Source organism: Cetorhinus maximus, chromosome 7 (genome assembly GCF_964194155.1).
Source record: "Cetorhinus maximus chromosome 7, sCetMax3.hap1.1, whole genome shotgun sequence".
Classification (NCBI taxonomy): domain Eukaryota; kingdom Metazoa; phylum Chordata; class Chondrichthyes; order Lamniformes; family Cetorhinidae; genus Cetorhinus; species Cetorhinus maximus.
The window spans coordinates 36,553,612-36,571,092 of NC_135885.1; the positions used below are offsets into that span (position 1 = coordinate 36,553,612).

Sequence of the window (17,481 nt, forward strand, 5' to 3'; positions counted from 1 at the left end):
AAAAAGCCACAACTACAGTTTACCGATAATGACAGTGCTAATTCAAAACACTATATCTGGAATGGTAACAAAAAAAATCTCAACATTGACTTACTTTCTGTGCAGGCAATTTTTATATCTGACAAACATGTACACTGTAACTTGTGCTATACAACGTGTTGACCGTTTTATGTCAACAAGGAAATTATGAATACTAGGAGCTTTTAAATCTTTGAACTCTACCTAGGTAAATCTAAACATGTAACATATTTCTAGCAGCAGCCTACGTTGACTACGTGCAGTTCAAGACTTGAGCAAAATTTTACTACAGCTGAGAATTTCTCTCCAGTGACTCAAATAGCTATCTTTGTAAAACAAAATAATTTTAATCTGATTAAACCCAAATTTTGGTACAGATTGACAATACAGAAATAAAAATCAACAAGGAAAATACGAAATATTATTGCAGGCATTTTTTACGATATGTCAAGTGCATTTCAAGCAGAACAGACGGTTGTTACAATGCAGAGAGGCTCCTTTTCTCTTTAATCACATACCACAATGAACAACTTTCACATGATCTAACTCTTAGGAACCATAACTTAGGGAGGGTTATCCTTCAAAATACACAAACTTTTTTTTTCCACTATAACAAGGCAAGCTCAGTTACAGAATTTTATTGATACAGTAGATTGATACAAATTTGACAGGGGAAGTAACTAGAGTACGGTGTACAATTTGAATGCCTAATACACCATCAGTATTAAAATATTTTAACTAAAACCCTTTTATGTTTCCAATTTTATCTAAAAGCCTAGACATCTCTGGCATCAATACTGACAAGTAAAATGCCACAAGCATTTTTAGCTGACTTCACATTTTATACAACTGAGGACTTACTGTCCAACATCTTCAGTGGTGGAAAGCAGAAGCAGTAAAGCAGGTTACAGAAACAAGTATATATAATCAAACACTAAAGGGATTTAGAAAAGGTGACTTTCCAACATATCTAACCACAGAAGTATGTGCTGCAGGAAAATGCAATAATGTATTTGTTCTTTCCGTGAACCAGTCCCTTCTTGAAGGTACAATGCCACAGAAGGTACAATTGTGAACAAGTATTGCTTAAGTTGTCAACATTCAGTGTGACCAACTTTCTTCACCCACACATTTAATACACAGTTGTGTTGGTGATTTAAAGCTGTAATTTAAAAGCTATACAAGCACATTTTCAGTCAAAACATAAAAAAAATATTTACAATTTCATTTATTTCAATCTCTCTGTAAAGCCAGTACATTGTAGTCAGCACACATCACAATGCACGACAACCCACAATTTATGACTTGATGTGTTTGCCAAAAGCTTGTGACCTTGGGACTGCAAATGCATGGGTAATAGATACAAGATGCTTTCTTTAACAACCAGTTATCTGTTAGACAGTGTCCTTTAGCCTTGAGCTTTACAGTACAATTACCAAGCTCTAATGTCAACATCTGAAAATGTCTACTCTTCATCTTCTTTCCCTTTTGTTGGGCTTGCGACGCACCTGTTAGACACAAAATAGGACAAGAAAAATGTTTTTTTTAATAAAGAATAATGCTTGAAACAATATCATAGTTACAATTTTCTTGAAATGTTAAACATAGGAGGTATACTCTCTACATTTAGTTTTGGATAGCGTAGGATGAATTATGAACAAACCCTAATGCAAACAAAGTTTCCATTCATTTAATGTAATTGTTCAGAATAGGAGCTATACAAGATCAATGACTGTATCAGTTAAAGTTTGAGTTAATATTATATATGCATTAAATGTAAAACAGGTAATCTCTTACAGCTAGCTACAGAGACATTTGTGCCAGTCTGGCAAACAAGGGCCAAAATCCAAAAAAGTAGGAAAATGAAAACAAAATCTTTCTGAAGTTTCTATTTCACTCTTATTCAAAGGTTGAACAACAGATGCTACTAAAGCTTCAAATAGATACCAATTGTAATATTCCACACAAGGTTTATAACAAGACTTTTATATTAGCACATGTACATCCTAATTAATAATCATACCCTTAGTGTACTTAATTCATTCTCCTCTTCTGTGTTCACTCCATCCACTGAACTTTCCTGGGAGATATCCATGTTCTCCAATGAACTATCATGATGTGAGTCCATCTCAGCAGATGAATCATCTTCTCTACTGACAGTTTGTCTTGAACGTCCTCCGCGGCTGCAAAACAGAGACATGTGAGGAACACAAATTTCACGGTTGTGTTAATTATTCAGAAAGCAGTAAAAATGTCATGAGGCGCCCAAAAATGACAATTCCCACAGTGAAATAAAATGTTGCACTAATATGGTGGTGGTTTAGTGCTGGTTTTCAAATTCATATTTTGTACTAGCATTTAGGTATCCAACTATTTTTGACAAAGATTAATTCAACACCACAGTTTGGTGCAAAGCAAGGGGTAATTTATGAAGATATCCACCTTCTAGAATGTTGCCATTCGCTTTAAAATTACTCTTCAAAGACGGCATGGAATGGTATTATCAAAACAGGGAAACATCCAAGTTTTAGTTCCATAGATGAATGCTGCAATGGATTATTTAACCTTCAGAATCAAAATATGCAACCAACTCAGAGGATACAAAGACTTCTCCACTTTCAAAATGCTAGTCAATTTAACAGTCACTTGCTTTTTAAGAACAAAGCCCCATCCTAAAACAATGAATTAAAAACATAGCATTATGGGTGTACTTACAGTACATGGACAGCAGTGGTTCAAGAAGATAGCTCACCTCCACCTTCTAGAGAGCAATTAGGGAAGGGCAATAAATGCTGCCCTAGCCAGTGACCTCCATATCTTGTAAAAGAATAAAAGTCCCCTCTCTGCCATAAACTTTTGGGGCAGAATTTTACGAGTCAGCGAGTGGGGGCAGGATCCGCTTGCCGACACGTAAAATGACACGCGGTGACATCGGGGGCAACTCCCGACGTCACTGCGCCCGATTTAAATTTTCAGGAAGGTGGGAGTGCAGCAAAATCAGCTGCGGGCCCGCCGACCTGTCAATGGCCAACTGAGGCCATTGACAGGGTCAACTAAGTAATTAAAGGACCTGCCCATCCAACCTTAAGGTTGGCAAGCAGGCCAGGAGCCCCGGCGTGAATTAGAAAAACATGAAACCTCATCCACGGGAGGGATGAGGTTTCATGTAGGTTTTAAAAAATTTTAATAGAGATTTTGTCAAAATTATGTCACATGAGGGGACATGTAAGGGAATTTTCTTATTTCTATTTTTAATATTTTTGAAAGTAGAGGCGATCTCCCTGAGGTAGCACTTAGCCTCAGGGAGATGAGTATGCTTTTTTGGGATTTTGGGGAAAAATTAGGGAGAATTCCAAGATATTATATAAGTATATCAATGGGAAGAGGGTAACCAGGGAAAGAGTAGGGGTCATGAGGGACCAAGGGGGCAATCTATGGGTAGAGCCAGTGGACATCGCTAGAGTGTTGAATGAATACTTCACATCTGTCTTCACCCAAGAGAATGTGGATTAAGGTATCGCACTTGGGGAGCGAGACTGCGAGGTTCTTGGGCAAATTGATATAGGGAGTGACAAGGTATTGGAAGGCTTAAAAGTGGACAAATCCCCAGGTCCGGATGATTTGTGTCCCAGGCTGCTGAGAGAGGCAAGGGAGGAGATCGCAGGGGCTCTGATCCAATTTTTTTAATTCCTCTCTGGCCACGGGGGAGGTGCCAGAGGAATGGAGAACAGTTAATGTGGTTCCGCTATTTAAGAAGGGTTGTAGAGATAAGCCAGGGAACTACAGACCAGTGAGTCTCAAGTCAGTGGTAGGGAAACTATTGGAGAAGATTCTGAAGGAGAGAATCTATCTCCACTTGGAGAGGCAATGTTTGATCAGGGATAGTCAGCATGGCTTTGTCAGAGGGAGGTCATGCCTAACAAATTTGATTGAATTTTTTGAGGAGGTGACCAGGTGTGTAGATGAGGGTAGTGCAGTTGATGTAGTTTATATGGATTTCAGCCAGGCCTTTGACAAGGTCCCACATGGGAGACTTATAAAGAAGGCAAATGCATCTCCGCCCACGCCCATGCAGCACCTATGCATGTCCAACACGAGGCTCGGCTCACTCTCGATTTCGAAAACCATGGTTGTGGTCAAGTAATCTCGTCAGCCCCTCTGTCCTTTTCCCTCCCCCAGTCACCCATGTCCTTTCCCCCAACACTGTGGACACCCCTGACTCCACCTTCCACCTTCTCATTGTCACCTACCAACCCGAACCCTTGTCGTTCCAGGATGTCCAGGTGAACATGTAGGTTCCCAACCTTCCTGAGAATCCCACCCCCATCCACATTGATCTCCCTGACCACCTCCTCCTCCTTCCTACCCTCAGGGCCTGTGTCTGCCTCTGAGTCCCCACCAACCACCCTCGCTGTCCTTTCTACCGTTACCGATGCACCATCACCCACCCACCCTCTGCTCCCTCTCACACTCACCATCCCGTCCTACCATGCCCACTCTCAGTTCACTCCCCAGAAGGCAGTCATTGATTCCACTGACCCCTCCCTTGCCAGTTCACCTGGACATCCCTTCTCCACCCTTCCCTTCTCCGAACTCCCTCCACAGTTACACCTACCGTCCCCACTTGCAGCATTCTTCCCCACCACCCATTACGCCCGCTCCCCCACCTCCCCACTTCACATACCCCCGCCCAACCTCACTGCACCCCCCCACACCCGCCTCTGATTATTTGTAGCAGTCCATGGTTCCGCTATTTAAGAAGGATTGTAGAGATAAGCCAGGGAACTACAGTACAGTGCGTCTCACGTCAGTGGTAGGGAAGCTATTGGAGAAAATTCTGAAGGAGAGAATCTATCTCCACTTGGAGAGGCAAGGTTTGATCAGGGATAGTCAGCATGGCTTTGTCAGAGGGAGATCATGCCTAACAAATTTGATTGAATTTTTTGAGGAAGTGACCAGGTGTGTAGATGAGGGTAGTGCAGTTGATGTAGTTTATATGGATTTCAGCAAAGCATTTGACAAGGTCCCACATGGGAGACATATAAAGAAGGCAAATGCACATGGGATACACGGTAATTTGATAAGGTGGATTCAAGATTGGCTTAGTTGTAGGAGGCAGAGGGTGATGACAGAAGGATGCTTTAGTGACCGGAAGCCAGTGTCCAGTGGCGTACCACAGGGATCTGTGCTGGGTCCCCTATTATTTGTCATTTATATAAACGACATAGATGACCATGTAGGGGGTAGGATTAGTAAGTTTGCGGATGACACAAAGATTGGCCAGGTGGTTAACAGTGAGGTTGAGTGTCTTGAGCTACAGGAAGATATAGACAGGATGGTCAAATGGGCAGATAAGTGGCAGATGGAATTTAACCCTGAAAAGTGTGAGGTGATACACTTTGGAAGGAGTAATCTGACAAGGAAGAATTCAATGAACGGCATGACACTAGGAAGTTCTGAGGGACAAAGGGACCTTGGCGTGTGTGTCCATAGATCTCTGAAGGCAGAGGGGCATGTTAGTGGGGTGGTGAAAAAGGCATATGGGACACTTGCCTTTATCAATCGAGGCACAGATTACAAAAGTAGGGAGGTCATGTTGGAGTTGTATAGAACCTTGGTCAGGCCACAGCTGGAGTAGTGTGTGCAGTTCTGGTTGCCACATTATAGGAAGGATGTGATTGCACTGGAGGGGGTGCAGAGGAGAGTCACCAGGATGTTGCCTGGGTTGGAACATTTAAGTTATGTAGAGACGTTGGATAGACTTGGGTTGTTTTCGTTGGAGCAGAGAAGACTGAGGGGCAACCTGATCGAGGTGTACAAGATTATGAGGGGCATGGACAGGGTGGATAGGGGGCAGCTGTTCCCCTTAGTTGAAGGGTCAATCACAAGGGGACACAAGTTCAAGGTGAGGGGCAGGAGGTTTAGGGGAATGTGAGGAAAAACTTTTTTACCCAGAGGGTGGTGACGGTCTGGAATGCACTGCCTGGGGAGGGTGGTGGAGGCGGGTTACCTCACATCCTTTAAAAAAAATACCTAGATGAGCACTTGGCACGTCGTAATATTCAAGGCTATGGGCCAAGTGCTGGTAAATGAGATTAGGTAGGTAGTTCAGGTGTTTCTCACACGTCGGCGCAGACTCAATGGGCCGAAGGGCCTCTTCTGCACTCTGTGATTCTGTGATTTCCCCACGCCTGCACAGGGAGCGCATAGCGGTTCTGTGCGGACGTCACGCTGGGCGGGCCTTAATTGGCCCACTCACGTAAAATGGCACAGCACTTCCGATCAGGGGCACCGATCAGAAGTGCGCCTGCCCATCAATTCCCCACCAACGGGAGGAAAATTTAGCCCTTGTTGTCTCACCCCATGCCTAGAGATCACAACTCTACAATTGTAAAATCTCCATGGCCCAGAACTTCCGATCTCTAGGGGTTTGTAACTGGGAGGTACACCTGAAAATGTATTGCGGGACCCTCCCGGAAGTTCCCACACAAGGGCTGCATGGAAATTACCCAGGAAGTTCAAACTTTCAGTGAGCAATTACCCTCATGAGGAGCCACCCAATATTCAGATTTAAATTCAGATATGGGATAGTTCCAGCTCAGCAGAATAGTTACCCAGGAAAAGTTCGAAGCATTAAAAGCACTTCTAACTCCTGGGTAACTATAGTACTGACCCCCGCACTCCCCCCACCCCATCTAACCCCCTGACCACCTGAGCTGGTGCTGTACAAAGGCGACATGGCTTCATGTGTGCCATTCTGGTCACCACATTACCAGAAGGATATGGAGGCATTGGAGAGGGTGCAGAGGAGGTTTACCAGGATGCTGCCTGGTCTGGAGGTTATCAGCTATGAGGAGAAGTTGGAGAAACTCGGATTGTTCTCACTAGAGCGACAGAGATTGAGGGGCGACTTGATAGAAGTTTACAAAATTATGAGTGGCATGGACAGAGTAGATAGTCAGAAGCTTTTTCCCAGGGTGGAAGAGTCAATTACTGGGGGACATAGATTTAAGGTGAGAGGAGAAAACTATAGAGGAGATGGGCGGGGCAAGTTTTTTACGCAGAGGGTAGTGAGTGTCTGGAATTCACTGCCAGAGGAGGTGGTGGAAGCAGGTACGATAGTGGTGTTTAAGAGGCAGCTTGACAAATACATGAATAGGATGGGAATAGAGGGATATGGACCCCGGAAGTGCAAAATGTTTTAGTTGACGGGCAATATGATTGGCGCGGGCTTGGAGGGCCGAAGGGCCTGTTCCTGTGCTGTACTTTTCCTTGTTCTTTGTTGTTCTTTCCCCACGCTGCTGCCCTAGACTGAAGGCCTGTGGAACTTGCTGCGCTGCACATATCTTAGCAGGCCTGAGTTGGAAGGTCAGGCAAGAAATGCGCAGCTCCCGATTAAGGTAAGTAAAAAGGATCGGAGTTGCAATCACGCTGTGATTGTCACTCCTTAGAAGTTCTGGCCCCATACCACTAAATTGAAAAATCTTACTTAAGAGTGGATCACAAGGATGTCCACTGTGGGGACCTGAAGTTTCACACTAATGCAGTATGCTATATTCTTCGGAGGCTGGTGTTAAAACACATATTAGGGCAAAGTAAAAATAAATTTGCTTTTTGTTTCTGGCAATAATACACCTGCTTCAGGAGTTTTTGATAGGAACAGTGGATACCAAAAGGTGGACAAATATTCTATATTCCCTCTTTCCTAGTGCCAAAATCCTAGGAAGCACAAAAGTCAAAGTTTACACCCTATAGACCCATTACTTGAATGGTAGTGCTGATCTACCATTGCATTAGTGGCAGAAGTGACGGTGCCTCAAAAGTACTGTGGATCGACAGTATGATACCTCGACCTGGTTTGAAAAGCTGCATTCTGCAGCAGTGCTGCTTTTAATATCAATCATGCTTTTAAACAGAATTGTTACTTAAGATATACGTTTTATTCGACTGCTAACTTGTTTTTGTATGAGTGTTAAGCTGGCCATCTAGGTTTAGGTTTGAATGAATATTAGTGTAACTTTATCAGTTGATATATTGAAATTTCAATTACAGTAAAATCCCCATGAGTTGAACCCCATGGAAGCCACCCACAAACTCATACTAAGAGAGGTTTGGTGATAGCTGAGGAGGCCCAATTCCCACATGAATGCATCTCTATGTACCCAATATGCCTACAAACGCAGTTTATGTCAAAAACAACAGATTCAAATGCCAACTCAAAACACAGTAAAGCAGTGTGTGTGAGAAAATGTCTTTATAACATTTGTTCGCACCTTACAATGGTCTGACCTCGGATAAGGCCAGAGCTTTGCATTGAAAAATGTCAGGAATTAGCTCTGAAAAAACTCTCTAATCTTTTTCTGTTTAGCGTGTTGTTTTCAGCCGTGCACAATATAGTCCACCATGTCATCAGTGCAGTCAAACATGTTTTTGACGTTTTCGTGCTACAGCATGAAATCCCGAAGCATCTCTACTGCTTTTACAGCATCTGCTAGGGAGACAGGTGGATGAGCATGCAGGCATTCAGACTCTTCACAGTCATCAGGGTCCTTGGTTGAAGAATATACTGCATCTACGATTGCATCATTTGTCAGCTCCATTGTGCAGCATATGGCATTGTGCAGCATATGACATTATCCACCTCTGCGTAAGTTTCGAAGATTGTCTCTGCTGGAATTTCCATGCCGACCTCCCACAGGCGAATGAAAAGTGCCTAGTCATTGGGCTAGTTGGCCACACCCTGCTCCTCCTTGTTTTCAGCATCTTGTACAGTCATAACCTGTTGGAACGTGGTGGAAGCAATTGTAGCTTCCATCACCATCTTCCACACCTTCTACATCATAAACATGGCCTCTAGAACAGTTGGATCGTACTCCTGATTCTTATCAATGATCTTGGTAACCTAAGAGCGGAATCACCTGGTCCCGTGGGTGGCAGGCAGACAGGGGGAGGACACAATTCAGTGCGAGGGGCAGAAATTGGTTTAACGCTGGTGTGAAATCACAATGGGATTATCCAAACGCAAATCCCGCTGGAGGCCGGCATGAATCCATGAAACGCAGTAGTGCGATGCAAAGTAAGGTTGGATCGGAATCATCCCCCCAATGCCCGATTTGTTACGCCGGCAGGAAAACACACTGGCTTGGAACATGGCTTGACAAATGTGACGTGCAGAAGTCGGGACTTACAGTTAGGGCCTTGCTCAAATCGTGGATATCTGAGAAGATAATGCTGGAGCCCTACAGTTACTGGACCCTGGAGGAACACGTGCATCGCATGCTGCGTGGATCCTCACGGATGTGGCTCCATCACGAAGCAGCTCTCGGAAACTGGGAGGTCTCCGTTGACACTTTGGAAAAATCACAGTCTTCACAGAATCACAGAGCAGAATAGGCCCTTCGGCCCATCGAGTCTGCACCGACACGAGAAACACCGAACCTACCTACCTAATCCCGTTTACCAGCACTTGGCCCATAGCCTTGAATGTTATGATGTGCCAAGTTCTCATCCAGGTGCTTTTTAAAGGATGTGAGGCAACCCGCCTCCACCACCCTCCCAGGCAGCGCATTCCAGACCGTAACCACACTCTGGGTAAAAAGGTTTTTCCTCACATCCCCCCTAAACCTCCTGCCCCTCACCTTGAACTTATGCTCCCTTGTGACTGACCCTTCAACTAAGGGGAACAGCTGCTCCCTATCCACCCTGCCCATGCCCTCATAATCTTGTACACCTCGATCAGGTCGCCCCTCAGTCTTCTCTGCTCCAACGAAAATAACCCAAGTCTATCCAACCTCTCTTCATAACTTAAATGTTTCATCCCAGTTAACATCCTGGTGAATCTCCTCTGCACCCCCTCCAGTGCAATCACATCCTTCCTATAATGTGGCAACCAGAACTACACACACTACTCCAGCTGTGGCCTGACCAAGGTTATAGACAACACCAACATGACCTCCCTACTTTTGTAATCTATGCCTCGATTGATAAAGGCAAGTGTCCCATATGCTTTTTTCACCACCCCACTAACATGCCCCTCCGCCTTCAGAGATCTATGGACACACACGCCAAGGTCCCTTTGTTCCACAGAACTTCCTAGTGTCATGCTGTTCATTGAATACTTCTTTGCCAAATTACTCCTTCCAAAGTGTATCACCTCACACTTTTCAGGGTTAAATTCCATCTGCCACTTATCTGCCCATTTGACCATCCCCGTCTATATCTTCCTGTAGCCCAAGACACTCAACCTCACTGTTAACCACCCAGCCAATCTTTGCAACATCCGCAAACTTACTAATCCTACCCCCCACATAGTCATCTATGTCATTTATATAAATGACAAATAATAGGGGACCCAGCACAGATCCCTGTGGTACGTCACTGGACACTGGCTTCCAGTCACTAAAGCATCCTTCTGTCATCACCCTCTGCCTCCTACAACTAAGCCAATCTTGAATCCACCTTATCAAATTACCGTGTATCCCATGTGCATTTGCCTTCTTTATATGTCTCCCATGTGGGACCTTGTCAAATGCTTTGTTGAAATCCATATAAACTACATCAACTGCACTACCCTCATCTACACACCTGGTCACTTCCTCAAAAAATTCAATCAAATTTGTTAGGCATGATCTCCCTCTGACAAAGCCATGCTGACTATCCCTGATCAAACCTTGCCTCTCCAAGTGGAGATAGATTCTCTCCTTCAGAATTTTCTCCAATAGTTTCCCCACCACTGACATGAGACGCACTGTACTGTAGTTCCCTGGCTTATCTCTACAACCCTTCTTAAATAGCGGAACCATGGACTGCTACGATTAATCAGAGGGGGGTGTGGGGGTTGCAGTGAGGTTGGGCGGGGGTATGTGAAGTGGGGAGAGGGGGGGCGGGGGGGAAGAATGCTGCAAGTGGGGAGGGTAGGTGTAACTGTGGAGGGAGTTCGGAGAGGGGAAGGGTGGAGAAGGGATGTCCAGATGAACTGGCAAGGGAGGGGTCAGGGGAATCAATGACTGCCTCCTGGGGAGTGAACTGAGGGTGGGCATGGTAGGATGGGATGGTGAGTGTGAGAGGGAGCAGAGGGTGGGTGGGTGATGGTTCATCGGTAATGGTAGAAAGGACAGCGGGGGTGGTTGGTGGGGACTCAGAGACAGACACAGGCCCTGAGGGTAGGAAGGAGGAGGAGGAGGTCAGGGAGATCAATGTGGATGGGGGTGGGATTCTCAGGAAGGTTGGGAACATACATGTTCACCTGGACATCCTGGAACGACAAGGGTTCGGGTTGGTAGGTGACGATGAGGAGGTGGAAGGTGGAGTCAGGGGTGTCCACAGTGTTGGGGGAAAGGACACGGGTGACTGGGGGAGGGAAAAGGGCAGAGGGGCTGACGAGATTACTTGACCACAACCATGGTTTTCGAAATCGAGAGTGAGCCGAGCTTCGTGTTGGACATGCATAGGTGCTGCATGGGCGTGGGCGGAGATGCAGGTCAGCTCAAATGGACACCTGAAAGAGAATCCCAGCAGGCAGCATTGAAAATGCTTGGGACAGTAAGATGAGTGTGGTGGATGAAGGCTCCCCAAGCGTGGGAGAGTGCTTGCATGAGGTTGCAAAAGGCCCTGCCACACACATACACACTTCGCCCTCCAGAATCACTCGTGGTCCGGCTGCATGAAGCTGCTGAACTGCTAGCGGGGAGGGTGAGGGGGAGGGATACAGTGGGAGGACTCGCGAAGCCGGTCAATGATGCTGAAAGACAACATTACATATTATTCAGTCAAAGTGAATATATTTTCAGATTATAGTGACAAAATGTGTTCGCCTGTGCAACCACTTGGGATCAGAATTTAACTTTTCTAGCCCTACCACCTCTTCTAGGTGCTGCCCTGACATCCACAGCAAGGGTGGAGACAGTCTGTGCAATGGTTAGCCCAGCTGCCTCTGATGACTTTGGAATGCGTCTGCTGAAAAGCCGTGGCCTTGAGGACCCCGGCTTGCTTTGCCTGTCCTCCTGTGGGCCAGCTGCTTCCTCTGCGCTGGCAGAGAATGAGGTTGAGAGGGCCACAGGCAAAGGGGACTCATAGGGAGCATACAGCCTCCGAGATTCCAGAGTGGATGACCCAGGGTGTCCAGCTGCTTCTCCTCCTCCCTTTAGGTGCCCAAAGGTCCTGGTTTGATTCCTTGAGAGGAATGAGCACCTGGAGGGATGTCAAGATGCCCAGTTTCCCTCTTATGCTGCCACTGCAGGAACTCACCCATGGCTACCTCAATGGAGTGCGGGTGTGCGTGCATCTCCGCATTCTGCTGGACCAGGGTCTCCATGACGTCCGCCATCCTTCCCAGGGAGACCTCTTTTCGTGCACATGTGGGCACTACTTCAGAGAGCAGGCTCCTCAGACTTGTGTGCCACTCTGTTGAGGGCTTCCAAAAGCTTTGCGTGATGTTCCCCTGCCTTCTGCTGACTTTCCACCATGAGCTGGAAGGCCAAATCCAGAGGCTTGTCATCTGATTCGGGCCTCAGATGCCTCTGCCTCAACAGTCCTCCGAATGCCTGGAAGCTTGGCTCAACCTGCCTCCGCCTGTTGCGGACATTTCTGTGCGGTGACCACCAGGTTGTGAACCCGAGCCTGTTCTAGATCTGGGTCCCACTGAGGTGTGTTTCTCTGCGCTGGTGGAGGGTGTGGGCAAGTGCTGTGATGGGTCTTCTAAGCTTATTTCCAGCTCAACGGAGGAGGTGTCCTCTTCACTGGGAGTGAGGATGTAAATGGAGCTGAGGAATTGGCTGGCTGGGGGACATTGGCCACTTGGCAGAGCTCCCTGTGAGCCAAAGTAGAAATAAGTAGTGCATGGCAACAGAGCCAAAAGCAGGAGAGAGCGCACTCACAGTTGCATTGAGAGAGGGATGACATGGTGCAGGATCCTCACATGGGTGCTCTGTGCCGACCTCACCATCGCCACAGGCACAGTCCACGTCCTCACCAGTCAGTGCAATGGCATGCTTCTCAAAGTAAGTGAGGGGTCTAATATGAGCCACTCTACCCCGGGTGTGGGACCTCGCCCTGCTGTTGTGAGCCTGCTTCTCCTATATGAAAACAGATGGAGAGTGTGTGAGTAGGACACATGGCACCATGTGAAATGTTTGTGTGGTGAGTGGCGCCGTGGGCGGGATGAGGACATGAGCTCCGGAGGATATGAGCCTGATGGAGATGCGAGGGTGTGAGAGAGAGTTAGTGGTGTTGTCCCTTCAGGTGTGGAATCCCTGTGGATGTGCAATGGGTTTGTGAATGAGAGAGTTGAGAGTGATGAGGGGTTGACTTACCCTGGTGGAATGGGTGAGAGCATTCATCCTCTTCCTGCACTGATGGCTGCGCTTTAAATATGACGCCCAGAGCGAGAAAGCGGAGGTCACAGCCTGGCGGGCAAATCCGAGCCTGGCCGCCAGCGATCCGGAGTGTTTCCTGTGAATTCATTATTAATGAAGCGGGACGCACTGGGAAGGGGACGATCTGGCACAAAAACCTGCCATTGCGGCCAGTGGGTAAAATGTCTTCTTCATGCCTGCTACCACACTTGGTATGGAATCGTCTCGGATTCGCACTAAGAGACTAGCTGCCATCAGTTGTGGGTTTTCAGATTCCTAATCACCCTCTGACCCAATGGCTGGAGCTTGGCCCTGGTGTTGGGTGGCAAGAACATCAGCTTGATTCTCGAGGCCAGCGCTGTCAGGTTGCACGAGCCAGTTGTCTATACTGATGGTAATCTTCTTTTTCTTTTATTTGTGTTTTGTCCACTTTCTTGATCCACGCTTCAAAAATGCTGGAGGTCATCCAGGTGGTTTTGTTAGCCTCGTACTGCATAGGCAGTGTGTTGACGTTTGCGAAGCAACATGTCTGCTTTGACTTTCCTTCCACAAAAAGTGGTAACTTTTCGATGCCATCCATGTTGGTGCAGACCATAGCTGTGACACGTTCCTTGCTCTACACCCCATTCACTGCATGTTTCACCTTTAAACATCAAAGAGCAGTCTGGCAAAAGACTGTAAAAAGGAGCCTGGTTAATCCACATTAAAAATTTCTAGTGGTGCATACTCATTCAAGAGGTGAGTGAGACATTTTGGAGCTAATTACTGTCATTGCTGCTGTAGCAGCCACACCCTTGCCACTTACCACACAAGGACAATGATGTGCCTCATCTTGAATTGGTCCAGTCGCCCATTGCTGCAGGTGAACTCCATCTGGTCCAGCTTCTTTGCCCGGGCAACTTCCTTTTCCTGCAGGATTGGGTTAGAAATGGGAACGTTCTTTGCTCAGGCTGCCTTGAACCACATACAGCTTCTTTAGTGTTGGGATAGGCAGCCATTCTCATGCTCTTCCTTGCTGGAGGGCATGCTTGTTTGTCGAACTGTTCTAGGATGTTCACCTCGTGATTCATAATGGTGGACAAAATTAATGATGGAATCTCTACTCCTTCACAATATCCACTTTGCTTTGCACCACCATTTTGCACATGCTATATCAACTTCATCTTCTCTCCAATCAACAACACTTTTAATTTTCTCACAGGTTTAACCATATTTGCAGGCTTTGCACATCCTTTCACAGGAAGATCTCTACGTCAAATGGTGGCGTGGTAAGTGCTTCATGATTTTGCAGGCGTATCATCTAACTCCACTCTGATTGGTCAACATGTGCAGAATTTAGACTTATCATGGGCATTGTTATGGGATTTGTTATTCTGCCAGTGGGAATGGTTGACAACTTCAACATAACTGGAATTTTATGTCATCCGCGTTTGACTCATCGCAATTTTACTGTATCTCAGTCTCTATAGTACAGGTGTTCTCATTTATGATGTGGGTATTAAGGTTGTATTAAAGTTCAGGTGAGGAAACAGTGCCGCATATCTGCAATTATTTTTATTTGCTGTCAACTTACCATAAACTAGGTGTATACGGATTGTGCCTCAATATAGATTTCTGTGAAATAGAAGGGTAGCAATGGTGCAACGTGTGCACCATTTAACAGTCCAGGACAAAGTGGTCAGTTGTGAAATCAATTTTTTTAAAAAACATCATATTTGGGAAATGGCAGTGCAATAACAGATAACGCAAAATGAAAAGCCACAATATCAAATCAAATGTCAGAACACATTTGCATTCAATGATGTAGTTTAAATTACTCAATTCTTTTTATACAAATTTGGATGCAATTTACATAAGCAAAATTACTGCACATCAGTAAAGTTAATAATGATGGAGACACAAAGGATTGTCAGAAACAATCGTGTGAATTAACTGCATACTAATTCAAGGAAATATCAAAATTCAGGATCCAATATACATGCCATAACTCCACACATTTGCTTCTGCATCTTCCTCCAAGTCCCTTAAAACTACTTAATCCTCAACCCTAAGAAAACAAGTGATCTCCTCTCAATTTTCAGCCACTTGCTCCCCACATCTCCCAAACAGATCAACTCTGCTTGCTACCTTACTAATAACTCAGAAACTATCCAAGTACTGAACTGTGGAGACAAGCCCGACTTAGGATCTTTAAATTTTTCAACTCCATACTCTACCTTAAAATATCTGAAAAAGGTCACATTTAAATTTTTTCACTTCCAAATGATCAAAGAGACAAAAAGAGAGCGTTCTATCTTTAATCACACTTAGTTTCCAATTTTAGACTTTAAACAAGTCATCCACTTACAAATTTTTCTTTGGTTGCGACTGTGGTGCAGTTGGCATTTTTGGTGGTCTTCCTCGTTTCTTCTGTGGTGTTGATTCCATAGATAAAGACTCATTAACATCAGATTCTGGAGTTTCTATTCTATAGTATAGATAATTGCAACATTGAGTGTTTCTTTGTTCAACTTCAAAATGTATTAAAATATGAATATCAAAAATGTATAATTACTTGTTCAATTTCTAAATGTATTAAAATACTAATGTCAACAATGTATAATTACAGACACTATATCCATACAATTGGGTGCTCTGTTGTGAAAGATAATTAAATTTGGCCTAGGTTTGCTGAGTTTATTAAATACTTTGGAGGAATCCTAATACATAGAAGAATTAATAGAGAGGAAATTTCAAGGTCATAATTTAATCATGTGGATAAAATTACAAGAGTAAAACTTATTCAGTTTACAAATCTCACTTGAACCCTTTTAGTCCTAAAGTTATTCTGTTATCTGTTAAATAGATACTAAATTTGTGTATTATTTTTCAATTCCTACCAATTTTGGAGTATCTACTTTCAAATCTATTGAGTTTAAGATAAAGCAGACTGCTTGAAAAGTGAATTAAAACACTTCTGATATTCTTATGGTGATAACTTGCAACTAATTATAGGGAATGTCCACATGCAGCATTAAAATAATCTACTGAGAACACATAAAAAAACCCTAAAAACTTGAGAATTCATTGCATGAAATTTACTATCATTCAGAGTCCGGGTAATTTTAATATAGCATTTTAATATAAAAGGAAGCTTTACACTTAATGGTATTAATATTATGATCCACATCATTATTACAAATCTAAAGCTATTACACACCTTACGTTTGTGGAATCTTATAATTTTTTGGTATCTTATATTTTTATGACTAAACATCACAACGACTCCCGGAATTGTATAATCGACAATGAAAGTTCTCCAACTGTTGCCAAGTTAAAGGGCTGGACTTTCATGTCCCTGTGTCGAAAAGGCAGCGGCCAACAAAAAAACGTGGCTGATGGGACCCGATTCCGGGATTCCCATCCTCATTGCTGGCAGTTTTCAGCGGCCTGGGATAAGCTTGCAGGTAGCAAGCCCGCATGCAGCAGTCCTGGCCTTGCTGGCTCCGCTGCAATTTTGATGGAGTTGGGCCGGCTTCTGAAGGTGACGTGATTTAACCAGCTCAGAGGTGCCTTGAATCATGAGGGAGTCCCAGTGTGGAGTCAGAACCATTTGACAGGCAAGTTTGAAAGGTTTTGCCAGCTTCACATGTCATAATAAAATGTTGTATGAAAAGTTAAATGTTTTTAATGCAGTGATTAATGATAGGGCTTTGTTCTTAAAGGATAAGGTGACCATTAAATTGACCAGTATTGTGAAAGTGGAAAAGTCTTCAGGTGCATGACAGTACATTATCCACTGGATGAAGCATTCTTCTGCAATGAACAATATTGATATTCAGATCTGACTGTGTCAATTGACCCATAATTTAATCTTTTCATTGAATGACAGCTCAGACATCCATTTAACGCTTCAATGCTTAAACAGATGGTTCAACTCTTTCAGCAACATCAAAAACTTTAATGTATTCAGCCTGAGGTTTTGTTGACACTGTTGTGCATTGGCATCTCATTATCTATGCTGAGCACCAAACTCCACTAATAGATTCAGCTCCTCAGGCATTGCTGATATAGCTGTCAAGAGGATTAAGAATTTATCTTGACAGCTTTATGACTACTCAATAGGATAATG

At 44.6% G+C, this 17,481-nt stretch overlaps 1 protein-coding gene across 3 annotated transcripts in view; it reads right to left on the bottom strand.

The window, feature by feature from the left end:
- Nucleotides 1-343: 343 nt before the first annotated feature.
- pds5b (PDS5 cohesin associated factor B) overlaps nucleotides 344-17,481 on the bottom strand; it is a 258,376-nt gene continuing 241,238 nt past the window's right edge. For all 3 annotated transcript variants that reach the window (XR_013577094.1, XM_078545339.1, XM_078545340.1), the window contains exons 33-35: nucleotides 15,718-15,837; nucleotides 2,042-2,201; nucleotides 344-1,526 (exon numbers count right to left, since the gene is read on the bottom strand). Coding sequence is in view for 2 of the 3 variants with exons in the window: in XM_078545339.1 (XP_078401465.1) it covers nucleotides 1,491-1,526; nucleotides 2,042-2,201; nucleotides 15,718-15,837 (316 nt within the window). In the remaining variant the exon portion in view is untranslated. The remainder of the gene's footprint in view (nucleotides 1,527-2,041; nucleotides 2,202-15,717; nucleotides 15,838-17,481) is intronic.